Raw genomic sequence first — 26,794 nt, 5'->3', positions numbered from 1 at the left:
ATGAAGTGTTCAGCCTACATCATCTTATGATCTGGGAATACAAAAAATAAATTAGGGAACAAGATGCTGCAGCCCATATCATCTTACGATATGGGAATACAAAAAAAAAAATTAGGGAACAAGATGACCCAACTTCTATTTCACCAACTAGCTGCAAGACTCCTACTCAAGTTAATCATCTCTTCTTTCACCTTAGATCTGTTTCCCTTATGTAAAACATGAACAGTTACACCAACATCTTTCACCTATCAACTTGTAGTTGCCAAAGCAAAACATTTTTAAATAAAGACTACAGAGTACTGTGAAATATTTAGAATATTCCAATGAGGTAAATGACTGTTTCCCTCAATTGCCACACTGATCCAGCCCCCAACATGGTTTCAGTTCTGATAAATTCTGTAGAAAGAGGTTATCCTTTTTATGATTGAAAGACGCTTTTTTCTATATTTTAAAATGGTTTTATTCAAAATATTTCATTTTAAACATTCACAAAACAATCTTTTATCAATCCATTATTTTTTACATGGAAATGATGAAAGTAAAAGGGTAAATAATATTATAAATGTAATGCAAAGTGGTTTAAGAGAAAAAAAAACCACAACATAGTAAGAGGGGAACATGTAGGCAGAGTACCTTATAGCACAGTAACAGAGACTTATTTGAAAAAGCAAACATACACAAAAGACCTGACATTAGGCACATTATACTTCCACATTCCCTTCAAAGGTTGATAAAGAGAAAGAAGCCCTTATAGTCAGGGCCAGTCTCCCAAAAATTCATTTCTTTACCAAAGTTCTCAAAACAAACTCAAATGGAAATTTCTGTATCAATTGTATAATGCCTATGCCAACATCACAGGAAATTAGCTATTCCTAATTTTAGTGTGTAAATTCCAATTCTAAATAGTACTGCCATAAAAAGGACCACCATTCTAGTTCCCAGGGGATTAGTTACAGGATTTGGCTCTGTGACTAATACTATTGCTAAAAGCACTTGGAACTGCGATGTCTTATTGCTGAATTATACATGATAATTTTTCTTTGGTAATCTCTTATATTTCAATTAACATAGTTGGACAACTATGAAGTTATGGATGAATTAAATCTCATAACCTACAACAATATTTCAATGCTATTTTTAAAAGTGATTCCTAAGAGATGCCAGAATAGGCAGGCATCAAGGTAAATCATTTAATGCATGATGGTCAAAATAACAGCCTAGCTGTAATAATATTTAATAAATAATATTTAACCAGCTCTCTTACTTTTCTTTTTTTATCAACTGTTGGCAAACATTTCATTTCCATGTGAAAATATTTAATTCTGCCCAAACTTCATAATACACATTACCTTTAGCAACAATTCAATTTCAGCTCCTCTGTGATGAAGAGCAAAAGACAGATTTCAATTCAAAATAGGATAGCTGGCACAAGTGGGTTGTTCTGAAAGATGTGTTACTGAAACACATGAATCCATATGGATTAATCAGAACATAATGTCAATTCTCACTGCTCTCACTTCACATGAATTCAGTGTATTCTCCTTTCTATTTAACTGTTCTACGTAGGTCATGGCTTTTCTAAGCCTTTGGTACCATGCTTAGACACCAAATCCATCTAGTGGCTTTGATGCAATATATTCAAATAAGATGTTCAAGACAAAATGTGAGGCTAAAAAGCCCTTTTCAGATGTAATAGAATCACCAATTAAAATTATTAATGACTTAACAAAATATTGTACAATCCATAATTCAACAGTTAACTATAATGGGAATGGCAGTGACTGCTCTATGAAATAAGTACCTCACAGAGATATGTGACAGACAGTAGTTGGTCACTGGGAGGCTCAGACAGCCAAATATGCCAAAAAATTTTAAAACAGGAGATACATGGAGTCAATCATTTCATCAGTTTTATGTACAGCAATATACAGAGTTTAAAACAGTGCAAATAATTTCATCAGGTAAAACTGAAAATATTACTAAATAAAAGCCACAAAAAGTAAAATAAAATACTAAATAACAGTCTTTCAAACTGATTTCCCTTATGGAAATTGCAAGAGTTGAATATTGCTCTTTTATGAAATACCCTCTTCACGATCAATCATTTCTGTTTTGGCTGAAAACACATCTGCTAACATGTGCTTTGGAATTTCTGAACCTCTAACTTTTAATGCATAGCATGCATTCTCTACCTTGGCGAGGCTCTGTTTCAGTGTGTATAGTTTCTTAGACACTTCATAAGGTCCTGTATTACCGATAAATGAAAACCCATCATAAATTTGACGCAAAAACTGGCTCACTTCAAAAGGGGTGTCAATGTCCCCATTTCCCACACTGTTGATGCACATCCTCATCAATTCTCCAGTTAAATCTGCCACACCCAGAAGATAATCAACAGGTGTCACCTTCAGGCTCCAAGTGCAGAGGGGGTTTATCATCTAAATCTGAGGAGATCTAATTTTTTAAAAAGTACACACAGAGAGGAAATTGTGAAAACAGTGAAAAATAATAAATTAATAAATAGTTAGCACGTAGATACTACTTCCAAACACTTTATATATGTCATTTCACTTTATTCTCATAATAACCTTGGGAGATAGGTGCTCTTATAAGTCCTATTTTACAAATCAAGAAAATGAGGCTCAGTGAATTTAAGTGGCCTCCCCAACAGCTAGCAAATGCATGAGACGGGACACAAACTTATATCTTCCTAACTCTAAGTCTAGTGCTCTATTCTTTATGCTACTTAGTTACCTCCAAAACATCAAATATAACACGCACTAAAATGTATATTGCAGCACTGAAGGGCAGATCGATCATGCTACTCACCCTCAAAATAATTAATCTATTTTGTTGATTTTAGATCAGACTGGTGATTTCACAGGTATTGGGAACACCTGATTAAGGAATACCCTCTACCAATGAAGATCAGCACCTGCTCTATAACTTAAAATCTTAAAGATAATTGCCTGAGTCACTGAGAATTTAAGTGATTTGTCCAGAGTTTCTGGCCAGTATATAGCAGAAGTCCTGCCTGTAAGACTAATTCTTAATCCATTATACCACACTTTCAGTTTTTTAAATGATTAAACCAAATACATTGACTATATTTGACACACAAAAAAAATAATGACAATACTCTAAAACAATAAGGTTTAATCACTTAAGTTTCTTCTTGGTACAAAGCACAGAATCATTTTTCCACAAATTCTATATCAGCCCTACCTTCAATACACATTAGCTATACAACTAGAGGAGTTATCTCTGAGCCCTGTTTTTCTTCATCTATAAAATATAAATAATGACACTTGCAGTAGCTCACAGGGTTATGAGGACCATATGAGACACTGCAGGAAAACTACTCTGAAAACTGTAAAACACTACATAAACATCAGTAATTATTATTACCATTACAGATAAACAACAATGGATCCTAATTACCTTCCCTGCCTCCAAAAATCTTTTTTTTTTGCAGTTACAATAAAAAAATAAACAAAATGACATAACTTAAAACAAAAAAAATCTTACAGTGTCATTTTCTTCTCTAGTATCTTCTGATATAAATACTAATTGTTTGTTGATCTCATCCACACTGATAAGTGAACGTGTTTTAATGAAGTGTTGAAAAGATACAGCTTCCACATACTCTTGAAGCCCTGAAAAGACAGCAATGAGAATCAATAAATGAAACAAATGTCCTAAAAAAGATTTAGACTGGCAATAATCTAAAGGGAAAAAACTCTTGACATCAGCAAAAGATAGTCTAATCAACAGCTACTGTTGAAATGTATCTATTTTCTTCCTACCATGTTAGTAAAGAATTGCTCTTGAAAATCTGATATCCTCAATAGATTCACAAAAATATCTACTGGAGAAACTCATAAGGAAAAGCTGATCCATAAAATTGCAGAGATGCAATAACTCTACAATGCAAAGGAACTACTTTTTTTTTAAAGTTTTTATTCTACCCATTTAAAACATGTTGATTAATAAGTCATTGAAGAGAATTCTAATGCAATCAAAACATAATTCAGGGCTTTCTTAAAATTTACTGGGAAAATAATCAAATGCATACAAAAGCATATAATCATATCTCATTCATATATATATATATATATATATATATACATATATATGTATATATATATATTCATTCTCAAAATCCCATGAACAGAATAAAACTTGCAAACTAAATTATTCATTTCACAACAATCCCCTTCTGCAGTATCAGCTGATACTATAAGTTACAACGGTAGTAACTGAGTTACTTAATTCAACAATAATAAATATTAACAATTATTTTAATTTGAGGGGAAAAAATAAAATGAAATAAAATTATATTTGTGAAAGAACATCCAAATTCACCCAAAATCATTTAAATGTGTATATAGGCATACTAAAGTATGAAGACTTTTACAAAAACTCTTAGTATCATAAATTTTCACAATTTTGAGTTTAAATTATATAATTAGAATTTCCAACATAATTTTATTCCTTAATACATTTTAGAATTATCCCTTGTCTCAAGACATGAAGCATTACAATGGCAGATTATAAAAATATCTCTTAAAAAAAACATTTTTGGACATCATTACAAAACTAGAAGACAAAAGAATCTTTTTATTAGTTAACTTATCCAGACTAATAATATAGAACTGTTAGCATCCATGTTGAATATCTAAAACACTTTTTATAACCAAATCTATTTCTTACTGGGTATCCCTTAAGAACAACACTGGAAGTAGCAGGGTTGGAGAAGCTGGCAGCTATAATGGTAAATTTATAAACATTAAGCAAGCATCAGAGTACAAAGAAAAATGGATGGCATAGTTGTGATAGTGACTAGAGGGTACTTATCAAGGCTAAAATATCCTGATTCATTTTGATCTGTGAATGACATTAACAGATAATGAAAGAATGGAAAACGGGCACATCTGGTTGATAAAGAAGGGATGGCTGATAGAACAGGACATTTTGTTCAGTAAACTACAGTAACCTACTGAGACCTGAAACATTTGCAAGATAATTTGCTAACAAAATACATTAAGATCACTCTATATTTAGACATGAAAAATACATGAGTTTCCTCACATCTATAAATAGATCTTGATTCAGCCACACCATTATAAAAAGTAAAAGCCTATGTTATATCCTTCTCATAGTCTATAATCTGCTATCTAGTGGTAACTCAATTAATGAACAATGCTCCAATGACATTTCCTTCAGACACTTCATTAACACAGGAAGAAATTATGTGGCGGGCATACAGTATTCTAGAAATGGATTCACTTCATATTATGACATATAGAAAAATACTGATCTTCCAGTCAGTCCTGGGTTTGAGTCCTAGCTCGGATTGAAATTGAGCAAATGAAAATCACGTAATACCTCAGAGCCTGTTTCCTTCTCTATAAAATTGGGGTGCCACTTCTTGTACTAATGACCTCCTGGTATGCCTAAGAGGGTCAAATGAGAATGCACATGTAAAAGCAATTTACAAAATTCTAAAGCACTACATTATCTAGGGTGAGTGGCATACCCTTATAACCCCTTCTACTGGGAAAGTTGGATCTGGTGGGTCAGTTGGGCTCAAGAGTTCTGAGCTGCAGTCCACACTAAGTCTGGCACCTATACAGTGAGCCTCTGGGAACAGTGAGCCACCAGGCTGCCCCAGGAGAGAAGACCCAGACTGGTCAGAAACAAAGCAGGCCAAAACTCCTGTGACAATGGTGATAAAGCAAGACAGGGAAACCCAGTCTTCCCTAATTGGAATGTAAGTTCCTTGAAGATTCTCTCATTTTTGCAACTGTATACCCAGCACTGAGGACAGTGCCTGGCACAGAGTAGCATTATTAAATGCTTTTTCATTCATTCATTCATTCATGTTTTCCTCACTAGAAATTTCACTGAGGATTTACTTGACTTTTCTATAAGAAATGAGAAATTATACAGCAAGAATAAACTTCTTCTACTGTTTTATACTTAATTCTCAAGGCCTCTTCTACTTCCCCTTTCCTGCCCACAGTTTCTTTTTCTTTACTTCATTTAGCATGGCCCACCAAGCCCTTCATTGCACTTTTTCCTTGGAATTGCTATTTTCCGTTACTGGTGGTTCTTTCCCATCTTCTTTGCCTTGCTTCAACAATTTCTATTTTTACTAATTTTTATCAAACTGATAGGAAAATGCTTAGAATGCTGTTGCAAAACAGTAAGCTATTTAATACTCTCAACCTACATGATATCTTCTAATTTAAGTCATCTGTTTTAAATAATTAAGCCTGGAGAATATGTGATGTCATTGCATAGGAAGCTCCCAATTAGGAAAGGAAACTCCTTCTATCAATACAGATCTTCAACTATTCTACAACTTATGATTAAGGTAATTGACCCAAGGCATGGGTTGGCTGTAAGATCTTGAACCGAGGTCATCCTGACAAAGGCCAGTCCTTCAGCCACTACACCCCCACTATCTTCTCAAGCAGTTAACGGCTAAAATTTAAGCAAATATAATTTGGAATGAAATGTTATAGTTATTTGACCTAGGAAACAATTCTATTTTCTCCAGATATAAAAATGACACTAAGTAAATTAAAACTTTCAATATTTATCTGTGATAGAGCACAATCTCTAAATTAAATATTACTGGCATACAATCATTATCCTCCCCAGAAGAGCTGAGCCTATTTTCCCTCCTAACTCTTTTATAAACATTAGGTCAGGTCCAGCAACTGACCATTTGGCCTAGTTTTGCTAGTTTTTGTGTTTCTGAATCACCATTTCATTTATGGTGCAGAGTAATCTTTTATAATATAGAAAGTTCAAGGACAGCACATGACTGAAAACCCTAAAAACCCTGTTTGGTCACATGCAGGTAAAAGGATGTTTAAACAAGTTATGTTACAACTTGATGAAAAGGACATCCGTTATTTTCACTGAATAATTCCCAAGGTGAAAAGTTCCAATCCACTGCCATATTCTATCAAACAATACCTTTCCCCTTCTGCTTTTACTTTGGACTTAATCCAAAAAGGATTATTTACAGAATAAGCTGCCAGTAAGAGAGTAGTTTATAGGCAATTTATGTAATTGTTGTTTTCCTCCTCACTCTCCTATACTGTATGATTATACAAGAAGAATAAATTTAAAATTTCTCATTTTTTTTCTATTTTTCTTTATGAAACTTGGGTAGTTTAACTACAGACTAAGAGGCTAGCAAAGATCACGAGATAAAATGAATTGTAAAGTTTCAGAGCAGTAATAATATCAGGACTAAACTATAAAATTCTTAGATCTCTAAATTTCTATCTTTCCACATTTTAATATTTTTATTTGTTTCTGTCTGCTTAAATATCTCAATTATGTTATTTTCTCTTCTATGTTACTCAGATGTTAAATGAAATAACTATGAACCAAATGACCTGCTAGCACGTCACTCTCAGGGTAAATGAGAGAGATTTTATCTAATCTCTATATTCACAAGCTTTTATTTTTCAATCTTCTGCATGTAATAGTAGCCCTATCCAGAACCCACTGGCATCTCCCTTTTACCCCCGTCTTCCTTCTTTTGGTGTCCAAGCCTACTACCCCTATTATCACTACTGAAGGAGGGAACCTGAAGCAACTACTCTAATCTAACACTTACCAGGGGTGAGGAACCTTCAGCCTTAAGGCCACACGTGGCCCTCTAGGTCTTCAAGCTCCACCCTTGGACTGAATCCAAACTTCAGGTGAAGAAGTCAAAGGGCCACACCTGAGGACCTAAAGGGCCACATGCGCCCTTGAGGCCACAGGTTCCCCATCCCTGAGTCTTAGACCCACTCCCTACTTTCCAGAAGTCATGGGCCTGTTCCCTCCAAATCACTAGTTTCAAGGCAGACATGACAGCTCATATTGCTCCAGTGAAGAGGAACATACCAACTACAGTCTTCCCAGTAAGATGGCAGATAACCAGGCCTTGTCATCTGCACCAGAGATGCCCTCTAGGACCCCTGGATATTATCATCTGCCCTGTAGCTGAACACTCCTATGTGAGTTGTCTGCCCCAATTAGAATGTGGCACTTTTCTACTTGTATTCCTTAGCACACAGTGCCGAATAAGAACATTTTCCATCATTCATTCACATACCACTAATTCACATTTTGTCAGCCTGAGCTAGACCAGACTGACATTTTCCTTTGTAGTAGTGAGAAAGATTTCCTTAGGCAAAAGGAGGTATAAAAAAAGATTTCCTCACAAATTAAGGCCATGAAAACCCTGTTTCACTTGCTCTAGACCTGTGATTTCACAAGTATAAGGAAATGCTACAAATTACAATGTCACATAAAAGCAGGCTCTTGTAAAATCAAAAGACTGTAATTATAAATGCTTGAAAGTAATGAAACTGGAGTTTTACAAAGAGCAGACTATGATTCAGACTATTCACTAAACAAAATTCTATACTCTGCAATTAGAAGTACAGTAGAACAGTTCTATTTTTCAGAGTTAACTTCCTATACTTTAAAATATGCTTTATTGAGGTCTCTTTGCTATGACATGAAAGGCATCATGGCATAATCAATGGAGAAAGAATCAGCAAAGGCTGAGCTGAAGTCCAGCCTCTGACACACACCAGGCCAATTGCTTTACCTCAGTTCCCTATCTAGTTAAGATTAGAGGATGCAAAGAAGGCGTCAACCTTCACTGATAGAAGGACTTTTCTTATCTGGGAGTTTGCTATCACAGGTCCAGTCCCTAACCCCTCTTCTTCCTATTTCTTTTTACATCACATTCATTTCTGGAAATATAGAATCCCTCTCTCCAGTAAGTGAATACTCCTTTTCAAAGAAAGAAAAAGAGTTTTCAGATGAAGAAATCCAGGCTATCTACAGGCATATGAATAAGTGCTCTAAATCACTTTTGATTAGAGAAATGTAAATTAAAACAACTCTGAGACACCACCTCATACCTATCAGATTGGCTAACGTGACAAGAAAAGAAAATGATAAATGTTGGAGAGATGTGGGAAAATCAGGACACTAATGCATTGTTGGTAGAGATGTGAACTGATCTAATCATTCTGTAGAGCAATTTGGAACTATGTCCAAAGAGCAACCAAATTGTGCATACTCTTTGATCCAGCAATACCACTACCAGGTCTGTAACCCAAATAGATCATCAAAAAGGAAAAAGGACCTATATGTGCAAAAATATTTATAGCAGCCCTTTCTGTGATGGCAAAATATTGGAAATTTAGGGGGTTCATCAATTTGGGAATGGCTGAACAAGCTGTGGTATAGAAATGTGATGGAATACTGTCGTGTAATAAGAAGTGATGAACAGGCTGATTTCAGAAAAACCTGGAAAGACTTGTACGAACAGATGCAAAGTGAAATGAGCAGAACCAGGAAACCAATGCATACAGTATCAGCAACACTGTTAGATCATCAACTATGAATGACTCAGCTCTTCTCAACAATGTAATAATCCAAGACAAGTATAAAGGACTCACAAAAGGAAAATGCTATCCACATCCAGATGAAGAACTGATGGACTTTCAATGCAGATTGAAACATACTTTTTTCACTTATTTTATTCTTTTTTGTGGGGTTTTTTCTCCTTTTGATCTGTTTCTTCTTTCATAATTGTGACTAATACGGAAATCTTTTTCCATGATAGCACACGTATAACCTATATCAAATTGCCTACTATTTTAGGAAGAGAGGAAGGGGGGGAGGGAGACAGAAAAAGTTAAAACTCAAAATCTTGTAAAAATGAATGCTAAAAATTGTCTTCACATGTAGTTGAGAAAAAAAAATACTACTGAAAAAATGAAATGCTCAACAATGTCCCAAATACGAAAAAAAAGGAAAGAAAAACAATTAAGCAGAAATATCCACTACAGTGATTATTTCTTTAAACGTATACAACAATCTGCCCTAGCAGACTCCCACCTCTCTGACATTAAGAGAAGGTGTGTTTCCTTCCCACACTTTTTTTGTTGTTGTTTTGGAGGCAATGGGGTTGAGTGACTTGCCCAGGGTCACACAGCTAGTGTTTGAGGCCAAATTTGAACTCAGGTCCTCCTAACTCCAACACTGGTACTCTATTCACTACGCCAACTAGCCGCTCCATTTCTCATACTTTTAAAAGTAAAACTATCTAATACCAAATACTAAAATTAAAACTTAGCCACATAAGTCAGTACAAACCATTTTTACGCCTAAAAGAGATGAGGAGAAAGCCAAAACAAATTTAACAAGCTCTATTTCTCCTTTACGTGAATTTTTTATCAGACTTCTATAGAAATTTGTGGGCAAATTCTGATTACACTGGCAAAAAATTCTGATTATACTGCACTTCCGTTTTCTTGGCCTAGAAATACAACAATTTGCATGAAAATGTTGGAATAAAGAAATTTGCTCAAGAACAATTTCTGTCAGACCATGTTTATATTACAACTAATTTTATTATTTTTATTTATTAGCTACCAGTCTCTAAAATGCCAAATCATTCTACACACAACTGAAATCTTCTAGTAGTGGGGAAAGGATCTGGCACATCTATTCCACCATCTGCAAGCAGGCAAACTACATTCCGTTAAACTAAAGCTGGGGGCGAGGGGGTGGCTCAGGGGATAGAGCACTGGGCTTGCAATCAGGAAGACTCATCTTCAAGAGTTCAAATTTAGCCTCAGACACTCAAGTAACTGTGTGACCCTGGGCAAGTCACTTAACCGTGTTTGCCTCAGTTTCCTCATCTGTAAAAAATAAGCTGGAAAAAGAAATAGCAAACCACTCCAGTATCTTTGCCAAGAAAACCCCAAATAAGGTCAAAAAGAGTCAGATGTGACTGAAAAATGACTGAACAACAAAACAAAGGGAAGTAACTAACAACCACTAAAAACCTGTATGGCTTCACAAAAATAGATTGTGTTAGACCAACCTCATTTCCATTTCTGACAGGGTAAAGAGAATGATAGATTAGGGAAATTCTGCAGAAATGCAATATACCTAGAACTGAGCAAAGGATCTGACAAAAAGTCTTTCACATAATCCTTTTGGAAAAGATGAAGAGATATGGGCTAGATACAATTAAGTGGATTTGGAATAAGATTAATGACCAGAACTAATCATTAAGGTGCCAGTCTCAACACAGAGAGAGATACAAGTACAACCACTCAGGGAACTTTATCAATGGCCCATTTTATCAGTAAATTCAATGAAATCTGCTTTTCAAATTTAAAGATTAAAAACAAATTGAGGGTTTGCTAGCATGTTAGATGACAAGTAAGGAATTCAAAAAATTGATAGGTTGGAATGACAAACTGAATCTTTAACAAGATGAAATTTAAGTGAGATAAGTGTTAAGTTCAACAATGGTTTAAAAAAAATAAACTTTTCATATGTAAAATGACAGAACTAGACAGTCTGTGAGAAAATAACCCCAGGGGTCTCTGTGGATTACAAACCTGATTAATCAGTAGTGTGATTAAAAAACTAAGAAAGCTTATAGTCCCACTGTGCTCCATCCTGACCATAACACAACTATTAAAGACAACACACTGCCTTCTGAAACATGACATTTTTGGATAGTTCTAAATTGTTAGGAAGTATTTCCTTATGTCAAGCGTAAAGCTCCCATTCTACAACTTTACATACTGATTTTGTTTCTGTCCTTGAGAGGTAACCAAAACAATTCAAATCCCTCTTCTATATCACAACCCTTCAAATCCTTAAAGACAATTATCTCTCTAAGTATTTTTTCAGAAACTGAGGTATTCAAATTAATTCAATAAACATATTTAAAGTACCTATGTTCTTTGTGCTAGGCAAAAAAATCAGAGTATCTATCCTTGAAAGGCTTACATTCTACTGGGGGAATACAGCATCAAAATAGATAAATAAATAAAAGATAATGTGAAGAAGAAAAAAACTAAAAACTACAAGTATTGAGAAATGCTTCACAGAAGAAAGGTCTGATCCTTATTAAAGGGGGGCATTCCTAACAAAGAAGATGGCCTGTAGAAAGACACACTATGTGAGAAAAAAATTCCAAGTACGAACAACAGCAAATAAGCCAGTTGGTTAGAATGCAGGTTGAGTAAGCTTGTAAAGGTAGGCTGGACCCAGATCATGAAAGGGCTTTAAATACCAAAGTGAATAGCTTTTGTCCTTTCTACTAGAAGCAGTAAAAGCAATCACGGGAGATTCTTGAGCAGTAGTGTGACATGGTTCTACCGTGCTTTAGGAAGATTATCATGGCAGCTCTGTGGAAAATAAACAGAATGTTGTTTCTACTCAATTCTGTCATCCTGGGTTTCTCCTCTTTCACAGCTAAACTTCTTGACAAAGCAGTCTATGACCAACGTCTCCACTTGTTCTCTTCTCACTCTCTGCTTAATCCCTTACAATAATGACCTCATCATTCCACCAAAATTGCAACCTCCGAAGTTATCAATAAACTTTTTTTTGTTTGCCTTTTGGTGAGGCAATTGGGGTTAAGTGACTTGCCCAGGGTCACACAGCTAGTAAGTGTTATGTGTCTGAGGCTAGATTTGAACTCAGGTCCTCCTGACTCCAAGGCCAGAGTTCATCCACTGTGCTACCTAGCTGCCCCATCAATCAACTCTTAACTGCCAAATTCAATGGCCTTCTCTCAATCTTGATGGCCTTGATGGTGTTAAAGGCTATATAGAGGTCAGTCAGTCAGTCAATAAACATTTATTAAGCACCTAATATGTGTCTGGCACTATGCTAAACTCTGGGGATATAAAGGCAAAAGATAGTCCCTGAGTTCCAAAGGAACTCAGTCTAACGGAGGAGATAATATACAAATAAATAAATGCATAAAAAAGTTAAAATACAGGATAAACAGGATACAATGAACAGAGAAGGCACTACAATTAGGAGGGATAAGGAAAGGCTTCCTGTAAAAGGTGGGATTTTAGCTGGGACTTGAAGGAAACTAGGGAAGCCAAAAGATGGAGAAGAAAGTGAAGAGTATTAGGCATAGGGGACAGAGTGAAAATGCTTGGAATAAGGATTTGGGGTTTCTTGTTCGAGGAACAGCAAGGAGGCCAGTATCACTGGATTGAAAGAATGAGGTGTATGAAAACTGGAAAGGTAGGAGGAGGCTAGGTTATGAAGAGATTTGAATGCCAAACAGAGGACTTTATGTCTGATCCTTGAGGCAAGACAGCTACTGAAGCTGACTGAATAGAGAGGTAACAAGTCAGACCTGCAATTTAAGAAGATCAATTTGAGGGGCAGGTAGGTGGCACAGTGGATAGAGCACTAGCCCTGAAGTCAGGAGTACCCAAGTTCAAATCTGGCCTCAGACCTAACACTTGACACTAGCTGTGTGACTCTGGGCAAGTCACTTAACCCCAACTGCCTTAAAAAATAAAAAAAAGATCAATTTGATAGCTGAGTGGAGGATAAACTAGAATGGGAAAGAGACTTTTGGGAATCTCTTGAAGTGAGACCAAACAGCAGAATATGCAATAGTCCTAGCATAAGTGATGAGGGCAGTGTCAAAAGAGAAAAGGAGATATGAGAGATGTTAGCAAGGTAAACTCAACAGGTATTGCCAAAAGACTGGATATGGGAGCTGAGAAAGTGAGAAGTTGAGGACACCTAGGTTTTGAGCCTGGGTGACTGAGAGGATGGTGATACCTTTCACTGTAACAGGGAAGTAAGGAAGAAAGGATAATCTGGGGGAAAGCCAAGTTTAAAATGTCTACAAGATATCCAGTTCACAATTTCTAATAGTTACTTGGAGATTCTAGACTGGAGGTCAGGAAAAAGGTTAGAGCTGAATAAGTAGATCTAAGAGTCATCAGCATAGAGATAACAACAGAATCCATGGAAGCTTATGAGATCACAAAGTGAAATAGTATAGAGAGAGAAGAGGGCTCAGAACAAAACCCTGTGGGATATCCACAGTTAGTGCAAATTACCACAAGAGGGGAACCAGGGGAGACAAATATCATGAAAAGCAAAAAAGAAGAGAATATCAAGGAGTAGAGGGTGATTAACAGTGTCAAAGGCTAAAGAGAGGTCAAGAAGGATGAGGATTTACAAGAGGTCATTGAATTTGAAGATTAAGAGTAATATTGGAGAGAACAGTTTGGGTTTAATGATAAGGTAAGAAGCTAGACTGTAGAGAGTAAGAGGAGAAAAAAATGGAGGCTCAGACAGCCTTCTTAAGGAGTCAGATGCAGTAGGATAGTAGCCATATGAGAATGAGTAGAAAGAATGAATGTCAGGATAAGTTATCAATAGGACTTGGCAATGACCAGAGGTGAGAGAAAGGACAGACTCAAAACTATCAAAGTTGTGAATTTGGGCAAGTGGAAGAAGAGCAATACTCTCAAGAGAAAAAATTTTGAAGGGATGGGTTGGAGGGAAAGATGATGAGTTGTTTTAAACCTGTTTAGACTATGTAAGCAGTTGGTAATATGTGATAAACTCAGAACAAATTAGATCTGGATATGTAGATGTGGAAATATAGATTGAACCTTTGAAAGATGATGCAATGACCAAGAGAATATATAAAGAAAGAAAGCTAAGATCTGAACTTTGGGGGAAAACCACTGTTAAGAGGGAGAAGATGAACGACGCTGCAGCAAAGAAGACTGAAAAGGAACCAGTAGATGAACCAATAATATTAACTAATTTTCTTATGGCAGGACCAGCAGTACTCCTTTGGATGGCATCCAGCTCGTCAATTATTTTCTTAAATGTGACATCCAGAACTGAATACGACTACACGCACGTATACATATGTACACACCTACATGACATGTGTGTGTGTGTGTGTGTGTGTGTGTGTGTGTGTGTCTGTGTCTGTGTCTGTGTCTGTGTCTGTGTATTGGTAACAAACAAAACTCTCACCAATACCCCAACTGGATGGTTTATATCAGAGGTGGGGAACCTGTGGCCTCAAGGTCACATATAGCCCTCTGGGTCCTCAAGTGAGGCCCTTTGACTAAATCCAACTTCACAGAACAAATCCCCTCTGTGAAATTTGGATTCAGTCAAAGGGCTGCACTTGAAGACCTAGAGGGCCACACTGGCCTCAAGGCCACAGATGCTGACCTCTGGACTCTATACTCTACTGTGAGGACATTATTTGCTTCTATTTCTGCCCCTTTTACACTCACTCTAATGCCTTCTATCAAGCTTCACCTACCTGGAGTCCTTCAACATTCTCATTTAAGTATGTTTTCTTATGTATAAGTATATATTTCTTTGCTATACAAAGAACTGGAAACAAAGTGGATGCTCATCAATTGGGAAATGGCTGAATAAAGTGGTACAAGAATATAATATTATTATCATGAAATAAGAAATAAATAGGAGAACTTTAAAGAAATGGGAAGATTAGTATGAACTGTCACAGACAGAAATAAACAGAACCAGAGTAATATAAGCAATTACTAAAACAACATATATTAAAAGATCACTAAAAGAAAACCAAATAGTGAGCAAATGAAAAGAAAATAGTAATACTCCTAGATAATGAAACATTATTCTCTTTTCTCAAAAGAGAGGCATGAAGCCCACAAAGACAAAACGTGGTAAACATCAGACACAGTGTACCAAGTATTTTTTAATTCTTTTTCTTTGTTATAAAAGAGGGTTCATTTTGAGATGGGAGGGTTTTATTTCCAATTACTGTATGTAAAAACAAAAAAGTATCACTAAAACTTAGGTAACACATACATATGCATTCCCCATCCCCTTTAATCAATCCTTTTCCTTTTGAATGAAGTATAACCTTGAAGAGCCACAGTCTTGTTATGGATCCCACACCACCAAGTCACAGTAATAAGTATAAGGTCAAATTACCATCCCAATTAATCAATATGTGTTTATTTAGGGATCACTATGTACTAGGTACTCCCTGCATTAGGATTACTAGTTCATCTCATTTATTACCTAAATTTTGTGTGTGTGTGTGTGTGTGTGTGTGTTGTGTGTGTGTGTGTGTGTGTATAAAGCCACTGGTTTTACGGCTGGCTCTTTTCTTGGATTTTGACTTTAGCGAATATCTAAGTGCTTCTACTATTTTTCCTAGAATGATGCTGCTATTCTCTGTATTATCTTCCATGACAGAAATATAACTAAGTAGTCTTCTTCTTTTTCCCTATTTTCTCTTATGTATTCTTGCTGTGCTTTACATAGAAAGATAAAAACTAAAAGATAAAAGTTACATGGATATGGAACTGTTTGACTGACTAGCTTCAAAGAGTGTTGGTTAATGGACTGAAGACAAAGACTTAAGTGCCAGGTCCAATATTGATTAATCTTGTAACTACAGAGACAATACTGGTATTACCTATTTCATAGGACTATTGTAAAGAAAGCAAAGTACTATATAATCATAGGGCGTATTAATGACGTCAACTTGGAGATCTCTCATGGAGCATCCTAAAGGGTCTTAGTCCTTGGCCCTTTTCTGTCTTTATTAGGCCTTTATTAATCTGCTTAATCTTCATATTCCTTTTTATATGCTTATGAAACCATGAGTTGTATAACTTATTTAACTATTAACAGTAATCTTATTCCTCTTTTTTGCTTTATTATTATTTCTGAGCAGTGCCCATTTCCTGAAATTGGAGCATGCTTTTCCCTTAAAAAAAAAATTTGTGAAAGGAGATGTAAGATGTGACCTTCAGGATAAGAAAACTACTCTGTTAAAAAAATGTGATTATATAAAAGGTAAGAAAAAGATACCATAAAAATGTTTTTGTCCTCAAGCTCATTTAAGTGCATTACAATATTTTAAAATGTTTAGAAGTATTAAATTTCTTTGAGGTACAAAGTACTGCATATGGTCTCCCCAGCCATCAAAGCCTTCAAAGGAGCAATTGTGATACAACCTCTAGTGTTGTATCTCCTCTTATCCCCCCTACAAACCTTCCTAAGTCACGCGATAGTAAGAATTTTAACCTTACTTAGAACTTGAGCTTGAATTTATGAGCTGAAATGTCTGACTGCTGATTGCATAACAACTTTCGCTATGATTATTATTGTATACCTTAGAAGTTCTACCTAAATGTGAACTATTATCATTATGAAGATGGAAAAGAAAACACATTTTCTCTTCCTGAGGTGGGTAGACGTTAGGAGAGTCCTAAGACAAATGTTACTTCCTCAGAATTCTTGGCCTTTAGAGAAAGGAAGAACCATGACAAAGCACAAAAAAGTGTTGGAAAAAAAAAGACTTATTTCAAGTATCTAATTATTAGTTTGTTTATTTAACAATCCCCTGGGACAATCTGTAATCTGCACTGATAAGAAATGTGCATTGTAGAAAACAGGCCTAACTTTTTGTTGTTTTTCAATTATTAGTGCTACACTCAATGTTTGAGCTCAAACAAGCATCCCTTGGGGAAATGCTCTGCGTGCCATTAGCACTATTCTTAATGAGGAAAAGCACAGAAGTCCTTTAGTTCAATGCCAGAATTGTTTTATCTTCAAGTCAAAAGAACAACTATTTGGAGTAACACCAAAACAAGCACTCAACAATTACAAGCAGCAAACTATTCATAAGCATCATACAGTCAGTATTGTTCTAATTATAGATTTAACACTATAGCCTGTAAAAAATCTGTCAGCAAAAATATTAACAAAAAGTTTTAATTGGCCTATCACAAACTCTCTCATTCATATTATGAGTAAAAGAAAAGTACTAAAAACTTTTTAAAATTCAACCTCTAGGGGACAGCAGGAGACCCTCGATTCCATTCATCTAAGAAAAGGATAAAAAAAATCAAGAAAAACGCTAAAAGTAGATTTTAATTCTAAGTGGGATTGAAAAGTACCTAAAATTTTTAAAAATAAAAATAAAAAGATGGTAAGTATCAATTTTGCTAATATCTTATTCTTAAACATTCCAATGGGATGATGCTTCCTTCCCAGTTCAAAAATAACATGCCTTCACACCATGAAATGTCCTTTCCTCTCTTTTCCTCTCTTTGATCTATTAGCTCACACGCTCATTTTTAGTTTCCTTTTTGTTTTTTGGGGGTTTTTTTGGTAAGGCAATTGGGGTTAAGTGACTTGCCCAGAGTCACACAGCTAGTGAGTGTTATGTGTCTGTGGCTGCATTTGAACTCAGGTCCTCCTGACTCCAGGGCCGATGCTCTATCCACTGCACCACCTAGCTGCCCCTCTAGTTTCCTTTAATTTTATTATATATGTTCTTGTTCCTATGCATCAAGAATTTGTAACTCGTTCCAGAACTAATGTCTATTTAGACTTACCTGGAGTAATAGCTCGGTGATATTGATACATATCTTCTCCCCACAGCTCTTGGGCTACTTGCTTAATCTTCTGTCTGACAGCTTCCAGTTTACTTTCTGATTCATTCATTATTTCTTCCACATCAGGAGCACTGTAATCATGAAAGTGGAGCTTTTAGATTATTAGAAGGCTGAACCAGTTTTTATTACATGTCCCATATCCTAGTATATATTAGTATGTCTAATAATAGCAATTTACATTTATGTAGCTATTTACAAAGCTATGAATATTAAATTTACAGTTAGAAAGTATTTTCCTCATAACCCAGTGAGGCAGTTACTTTAGGTATGATAGCTGCTATTTTATGGATGGTAAACTGTGATCCAGGTGAGAGAGGGTAACTTTGACCACAGTCAAACAGTTAGCAAGTGTCAGAGCCAAGGCACATCCCCAGGTCTTATAACCCCAGGTACAAAGTTCAGTATTATAAAATTATTTGTTTAAAGGAGATATATTTGAAATAATGAAAGAGAGTTGGCTCTGAAGGAAAAACCAGCTGTCCTGACCGACCCTTCCTTTTGTCACTTTTTGTTGTTGCAAGGCCTGCTATTAGAGGCAATGTTTTTGGAAATTACACCATGAGACACAATGAATAAGGATACCACACAGGGGATTTGGGGTAATATTTTTCACCTGGCAGCTGAGAAGAAAATAATTAAATCAAATCCATCTATTCATGAATAATTACACTAATTTCTGTCTCTCAATTCAAGTCAAGAATGAGAAAAGAACATATGAAAAAAGTCGAAGTATTTTCCTTGCTTATTCTAGAAGCACCTATACTAGAATCAAAACAATATGGAAAAGATTAGCACAGTCGTTGAACAAGGATGACATATTCCATATTTTCCATATTTTAAGTACCTCCTTAACACATGAGGTAAACAGGCAGAAACTTCTATTCCTTTTATAGACTAGGAAAACCAGGCACAGGAACATGAACTTAATCATTCAGCAAATATGGTCAATATCAAACCCTGAATAGAGTTAAGTCTGTAAAATCATCACAATACACAAAACTAGAGAGCAAATTTTCCAGAGACAAACTTATCCCTCAATATAAGCAACAATATATTTTAGAATAAAGAAGAAATCAATAAAATACCCTTTAAATATATCTAAAGGACAAAAGTTGTAAATTTTTTATTTCTTTATAAATGTTAATTAGGAAATTAAATTAATGTGAAAAAAATCTGTGAAAGAATCCTAAGTTTGAGATTACAAAAATATTCAGTGTGATACAATGCAAACACTTAGAGTCAGGCAACTTGGGTTTTAAGCCCAGTTTCAACATTTACTAGCTATTTTTGGTCACCTGTAAAATGTGTTGATTGATACCTGCTAATTCCTTCAAAGACGTTAGGAAAGTCCTTTGTAAATCTCAAAGTTTGTTATTTTGGGTGTTTAAAAGATAAACACCCCAGTGAACCTATATAATAAGCCCTAAACAGTTCATTATAACTACATTATCCTTCTTCATAAGATCGTTCTATGAAAGAGCTTACTAGAGCACAATAAAAAATTCAGTTCATCTTTATAATAAATATTTTTCCTTGTGAGATGTAGAAAGATTCCTTACAAAAATTTGTTTCATGAAGATTTCTTAAAGTCTTCATCATGTATCATAAGCTAGCTCTAATTCATCAATATATAAAACACTAAAGAAAATTTTTAAAATTCATGTCAGCAGAGAAATCAAAGATTGACTCACCTAGTAATCCTATGGAGAAGAAAAATTGTCCTTTTACTTTCAACAGTTATATCACGACTGAGTTTCACAAGTCTCTCATACTTGTCATGTCTAGTATCAAGTTCCTGTTGAAACACTGATAATACATATTATTATGGGCCACAAGGAGGCATATTCTGAACATATCATCTACTAAATTATAAAAACGTTTTAGAAATACAAATTAGTAGATAGTGCCTTTAAGGGCAACTACAGTTACTAGTCTTACTAATGAGACCACCAGAAAATCGTAATTAAATTGTAAACATTTAAACACTCAATACTATAAGAATTTGGCAAATTCTTGATACTAGTAATATCAAACCTTTGGGCAATAGCAGTAGCAAGAGGCAAAATAATAGGAACTAATACATATTTGAAGTGTTTTGATATACTTTATTTCATTTGATCCTCTAACAACCCTATAAGATAAATGATTTAAAGTATTATCTTCATTTGAGAAGGAAAACAATGAATTTCAGAGAGTCTTTGGAAAGCCAAGCCTTCTGAAGACAAATCTAGTGCTCCTTCCATTTAACTTTGCACAAAAGCTGCAATATTGTTGAGGGGTGACACTAGTGAGCACACCGTTAACAAATAATTAATATATACTGATTACCTATTGAGTAGAGAATATCATCTGGCTGTAGGAACATCTAAAGCCAGCAATACCAAAACTTTGACCTGAGACTAAAGAGACCCAATAGGTCACAATAAGAAGTCATAAGAATGATTCGATTTCTTGGACATTTAAGTTCAAGGTTACCTTGAGCTGAAAAATCAAGGTTTGCAATGTCTTGTAAACCTACTGATTTGTTGCACAAAGCTGTACAAATGACTGAACCTATCTTTTTTTCCCCACATGAAAAGATGACAGTAATAGGTTCACAAAACAGCATTTTACTTTTTTATAAAATGTTTTATGTATAATACCACATTTAATCCTCAAAATGCTATAAGCAGGGCAGGTAAAACATCATTTTAGAGATGAGGAAATTGAGGATCAGAGAATTTAAATCACTACTTCACCTGGATCTCATCAGTACTCATGAATTTAATTACCATCTCTATAAAAATAATTTTCAAATTCACACTATCCTATCCCAACCTCTCTACTGATCTCCAATCTCACATCTTCAACTGCCTTTCAGATATCTGGAAACTGGATATTCAGTAGGCACCTTAAATTCAATATGTCCAAAGCAGAACTCATTATCTTTCCTCCTAAAGTCATCCTCTCTTTGCAACCTTTCCTATTACTGTAGAGGGTAACACCATTTTCTCACCTCCTCAGGCTTAAAATTCAGGTGCCATCCTCAATTCCTTAATGTGTCTCTCACCCCACCATATCCAATTTGCTGCCAAGGCCTACTGATTTCACTTTTGCAACACCTCTTTCATAAGCTCCTTCCTCTTCTCTGACACTGCCATAACTCTAGTGCAGGATCTCATCACCTCACAACTCGACTACTACAATAGCCTGCTGGTGGGTCTGCCTGCCTCAAGTCTCTCCAATCCATCCTTCAATCAGCCACCAAGGTCATTTTCCTAAAGCACAGGTCTGACTGCATTATCCACCCCAAGCCCCTACTCCCACTCAATAAACTCCCTATCACCTCCAAGATCAAATACAAAATCTTTTGTGTGGCAATCAAAGACTTTCAAAACCTAGCCCCCTCCTATCTTTCTAGGATTCCTACATCCTGCATAGAGCAGAATTAGACTGAGCCAAAGATGTAGAGCTGGAAGAGACCTAAAAAGACCTCCATTTCACAGAGAAAACTGAGACCAAAAGAGGTTGAATGAGTTGCCCATGGACATACAGCATTAAGTAGCACAACTTAGAATGAATGAAGGGTTAAATATACACTTTTACTACAGGATTCCACCTTCTATTCACAATAAAAGGCATTAAAAATGTATTTTAGATGAAAACTTTTACATCAATCATACAGAAAGTGTCACCCATCTGAATCTAATGTCATGCAACAAAATCAGAGCCTCCAGAAATTAGAAGGAAGACTTCAATAAGTATTCTTTCTCGAAGCATGAAGATAAGGCAATCTAGAATATACCATACTCCTTCAAAAGAGATGTTGGACGAGACCCACTACTGCTCTCCCAGTGCTATAAGTGTTGTGGATGCCACAACCTAAATTTTAATGACGACCCTGGGTTATATGTCTATTTTGCAGAACTAACCAACACCCAGGAATATTCCTGGCACCTGACTTTTTCTCTTTGCCTTATGAGAGAGAAGGTTTGGGGGACAGGGAGGGAGAAGAGAATGAAGATTAAACACATCTACCGAGAAACTGGGATTGCTGCCAATAAATCTGTTAGGAATCTGCCAGGATGAGTGATGAACTTCGAACTGAAACACTCTCCAAGGATTATGAAAAGTACATCTAGGCCAGAGAAAGTTAGAGGACCTACGCCCTGAACCTGAGAAGGAAGCAAATTCACCTGGGAATGACACTACGCAGTGTTTGAGCTTGCCTATTAACACTGTTTTGAACAAGTTCCTTAAAAACTGTTTCTTGAAGTAGCTATGTAACATCTCAACAATGATAATGCTACATGCTATCTTACAGAGCAGTGGTATCAAACTTAAATGGAAATGGGGGCCACTAATCCATACATAAGCAGCAGCTAGGTGCTCTATCCACTGGGACTGGAGACAGGAAGACCTGTGCTCAAATCCAGCCTCAGATACTTGCTAGCTACACGACCCTGGACCAATCACTTAACTTCTGTCTGCCTTAATCCACTGGAGAAGGAAATAGCAAACCACTCTAGTATCTTTGCCAAGAAAAGCCTACGGACAGTATTAGCATGCTATGGTCCACAGTGTCATGACTGAACAACAAATCTGTATATAAAGATGCCTTTGTTCTACACACTAACTTAGTTTTAAAATGTAGTTTTATCTCTGTTTTATTGCATCTTTATTTTGTTAAATTTATTTGCCAATTACATTTTAATCTCGTTTGGGCTGCACCTCAAGTGCTGTGGGCTACATGTTGACACCTCTGCTATAGAGGCAGAAGCAACAGAACAACATTCATCCACGCAATCACTGAGGGACCCAGGATTAAGGAAAAGTCTATTAAAGAAAGAGACAAGGGACTTTCAAAAACTACCCATTATATAGCCATAAAGTGAGACCATATTTCTCAGACCTCCCCTCTATTTCCTGCTATCCCCACATGAGCCAGTTCTTGACATGGAGGTCAATTCAGGAGAGGGCAGAGATTGTCAGTCTATTATAAAATATTCTCTTAACTTGGCAAAATGTATTGATCTAAATATAGGTTACATTCTTTCCTTCAAGATCTGGTTTCTCTAATATTTGACTGTGACCTATAATAGCACCCTTCCAGATGAATGACTTAAGCCTTGCAACTCTGCAGAGCAGTAACAATAGCAGCAGCAAGTTTTCCACTAGACTGCAAACACTACAGAGTGTTAGATGCTCTGCAGCCAGTGCTCTAAGTTGAAGGAGGGAGATTCTTCCACTTGTACAATTTGAATTCCTACCTGCATCTCTGCCCAGAGTTCCCTTAGAGAGGCCTCACTTAAAAGTCAATTGACTCTCATCCCTTCCATGAATCCCTAATGATAGACCCAACCACTCGAATATGGAAAGCTTTGAATGAGGTCAGATGCAGAAAAGTAGTATCACAAATGTAAACACCTACTATTTATTTTAATGGCATGTTTTCACAAGGTTAAAGACTATAATCATTAGAATTATAGGAGTTTTAGTGAAATTTTCATATTAAAGGAGATTTGAAAACTTGACTGATCAAGTTCAAATTCTTTCACATTGATTCACCAGTGGCAGTGTGGTACAAAAACTCAGTATTTGGGAGTAAGACCTGGCTCTTTGCTAACTACTTGCTGAATGACCTTGGCTGAGCCATGTATTCTGAGCCTGCCTTATCATCTTTAAGTGACATGATATGGCACAGTGGATAGAGTAATGAACTAGGAGCCAGTAAGAATTGTGTTCAAATCTTTCTTTCTAACCTCTCCACCTACATGGCCAGAAGAAAGTCAATTAATACACACCTCAGTTTCCTCATCTGTACTATCTGTTGTACTTGCTTCACAGGGAGGTTGTGAGGCTCAAATGAGAAAGTATATATAGCATTCTGTAAACATTAAAGCATAAGATAACCAAAATGTATCATCTAAAAGAGAAAAATACATGCCATTTGTAACTATTACAAACGCCAGCCATCATTTTTACCAGCATTGATATGCATAGCAAGGCAGAGCTCCCATTATACACGCATAGCCAAAATCTAACCTATGAAAAACTAAGATCAACTATATAAGAGAATTACATTCTCTTGAAAGTCAACATTTGAAATTTAATCATTGTTGCAACTGCTACAAATTTCAAAGAAGAAATTGTGAGCAATTTAAGCAGAGTTCCAACTTTCTACTACTGATTTCTGAAATTCACAAACTGGATTGTGAATGAATAAAATGAATATTTTATTTAAAAAGTATTTTCAACACAAAAGGTACAACAGTTTAATTAAATTCTCCCTAAAACTAATGCTAAGGGAAGAATAAGTTATCTTTATTGAGAAAAATTCCCCTTGATTTCATTATACTCATACAGCAATCCATATACATTTACTGACCATCTACTGCAAGCCAGACATAATAGTAATTGAAAGTACTGTGGTTCCAGAGAGCAAGGCCATTCTAGCAGAGTCAGTCAACAATTATTAAGCCCTTAATATGTTTTAAGGTACTTCCTGGCAATCTATTTTTCCCCAACTCAAGAGGCTTGGAGCTGTAAGACAAAGTTAAAACAGTTCAGGTGTTCAAGGAGCTTGTGTTCTAATGGGGAAGAAAAAACAAACAACTAAAAAGAACAATACAAACAAAAGTATTTATTTTAAGTAACACTGTAAACCTACTACACAAAAGCCCAAATTAGTTATTTTAGTTAGAAGTGCCAAATAAAAATAGCAACTTGTCTTAAAGACTAGCATATAACTGGAAATTCAATGCACCAGAAAGTTAACCTCATCCAAAATGTCACCACTTCCTATGGTCATCTACGACCTCATTTCTCAATTTGTTTTTCCTGCCGACGTGACAACTTAACGTGTACTGTGGTTTCAAGGGTGGCCACCAAGGAATTTTTTATTTGTTTGACCAATTTGTACTTAAGAGTACTTACATTTGAAGGCCACCATCACAGCAGAAGACGAGTTAACATCTTTCCCTTCTCTTCTCTGACCATGTGGGAAATTGTCATGCTTTCGTTTCCTGAACCCTCCTGACCCTACGCAGAGAAGGTAAAAATTAGGAGATTGTGATGCCATCCCATCCCCAAGAATGGACAGAAGAGACGAAGAAAGGAATCCTCCTTTCTCACTGAGTACATGTCACTCAAGCAGAGCGCCCCAAAAACCAGGACAGGTGCCTCGGCCTTGGGCCGGGCGGGAGGGGGGGAGGGGCGGGGGGTACTTCAGGCCAATTCAGCACCTGGACCCTAGGACCCTGCGACCCTGCCTCTGCCCCCGCGGCCCACAGATCTTCTCCCTTCACCCAGGAGGGGACCCAAGAGAAGGGGAGCGAGCGGGGAGGTGGGGAAGTTGTAGTCCAACCTTGACCTCATTCCTAGCTCCCACCCCATATTCCCAGGGATGGAGGGACGGGGCATCTAAAGGAGAGGCGGATGGAGGGAAGGGTCGTCACGCTCTGGGTGGGCAGAGGAGGAAAAAAATCAAGCCAGGGGTTGGCCAAGGCCTCCGCCCTCCCTCAGACCCAAACACAAATACAAACAACACGCCTCGGCCGTGGCCTCCACCTTCTTTGTTGCTCATGTCGCCTCCCGCCGCGGGCCTGGACCGAGGAGGGGGGAGGGGGGCCTGCTTCCGCGTGGGAGGCGGATGGGGGAGGGCGCAGAAGAAGCACGTGCACACTACTGGCTCGCGCCACACACCGCAGGTCGCGAGTTCGGCGCGTTCCCGGGTGGAGTGGGACGTGAGCCGACGAGGCGTGGTAGAGGAGGGGCCCCAAGTCAGGCCTCCCTCTGGCGGCCTACAGAGCGCAGGCGCCAGGGGAGGCCATTCCGGTTCTGGAGACCTCCTCTCCTCCCACTTCCGGTTTCCCAGCACCGCCCTTTGCTTCCGCGTGGACTTCACTCTTGATTTGTAGAATTCATGCGCAGTAGCCGCCAGTCTGAAAGACTGGGGCTACCTTCTGCTCTTTCCGACTTTTCAAACCATCAAAAAAATGAACTCACTAGTTAAAAAGGGAAGAACTACCATGAGAAGGGGAGGAAACGAAGTTGGTTTTCCCGCAGGCACTCTTGAAGATGTACCACGGATTTCTCTCACTGGGGCCACCCCCTGCCTGCGGTGCATTGTGGGGGTTGTAGTTCGACTGTGGGAACGTTCTTCCCTCTCTGATGATGAGCATGCTGCAAGTCTGCAGTGAACGAGGCCCAAAGGTGCAAACTGGTTCAGAATGGTCCTAGGTGTTTAACATCCTGTTGTAATTCTCCCATCCTCTTCCCCCTCCCTCAGTGCTTGTTCCTGGGACTTTATAATCAGTGGCTCAACAAGTATCTTTTAAATGTGCCCAGCACAGTGCTAAACAATGAGATGGCAAAGAATTTTTTAAAAAAAGGCTTCTGTTCTCCAGGAGCTCACGTTCAAATAAGACAGACAACACGTAAATAAATAGAAGCTTACAAGCTATGTAGTGTAAAATTGAAAACTGATTCTAATTCTATTTTTA

At 36.9% G+C, this 26,794-nt stretch overlaps 1 protein-coding gene and 1 pseudogene across 1 annotated transcript; one reads left to right on the top strand and one right to left on the bottom strand.

The window, feature by feature from the left end:
• Window positions 1–592: 592 nt before the first annotated feature.
• On the bottom strand, window positions 593–26,135 carry TSNAX (translin associated factor X). Its single transcript, XM_021000459.2, is given in 7 exon segments — window positions 593–2,429; window positions 2,431–2,454; window positions 3,529–3,656; window positions 18,252–18,382; window positions 20,003–20,117; window positions 25,227–25,331; window positions 25,860–26,135. Coding segments are annotated over 7 exon segments (873 nt in total). The 5' UTR covers window positions 25,876–26,135; the 3' UTR covers window positions 593–2,075.
• Window positions 19,050–19,150, top strand: LOC144458060 (U6 spliceosomal RNA; annotated as a pseudogene).
• Window positions 26,136–26,794: the final 659 nt, after the last annotated feature.

This window comes from Phascolarctos cinereus, unplaced genomic scaffold (assembly GCF_003287225.1).
Source record: "Phascolarctos cinereus isolate Bilbo 61053 unplaced genomic scaffold, phaCin_HiC Scaffold_5;HRSCAF=322, whole genome shotgun sequence".
In the NCBI taxonomy this organism is placed as follows: Eukaryota; Metazoa; Chordata; class Mammalia; order Diprotodontia; family Phascolarctidae; genus Phascolarctos; species Phascolarctos cinereus.
Note: the sequence above shows the minus strand (reverse complement) of the source record. Positions and strands in the feature narration are given on the sequence as shown.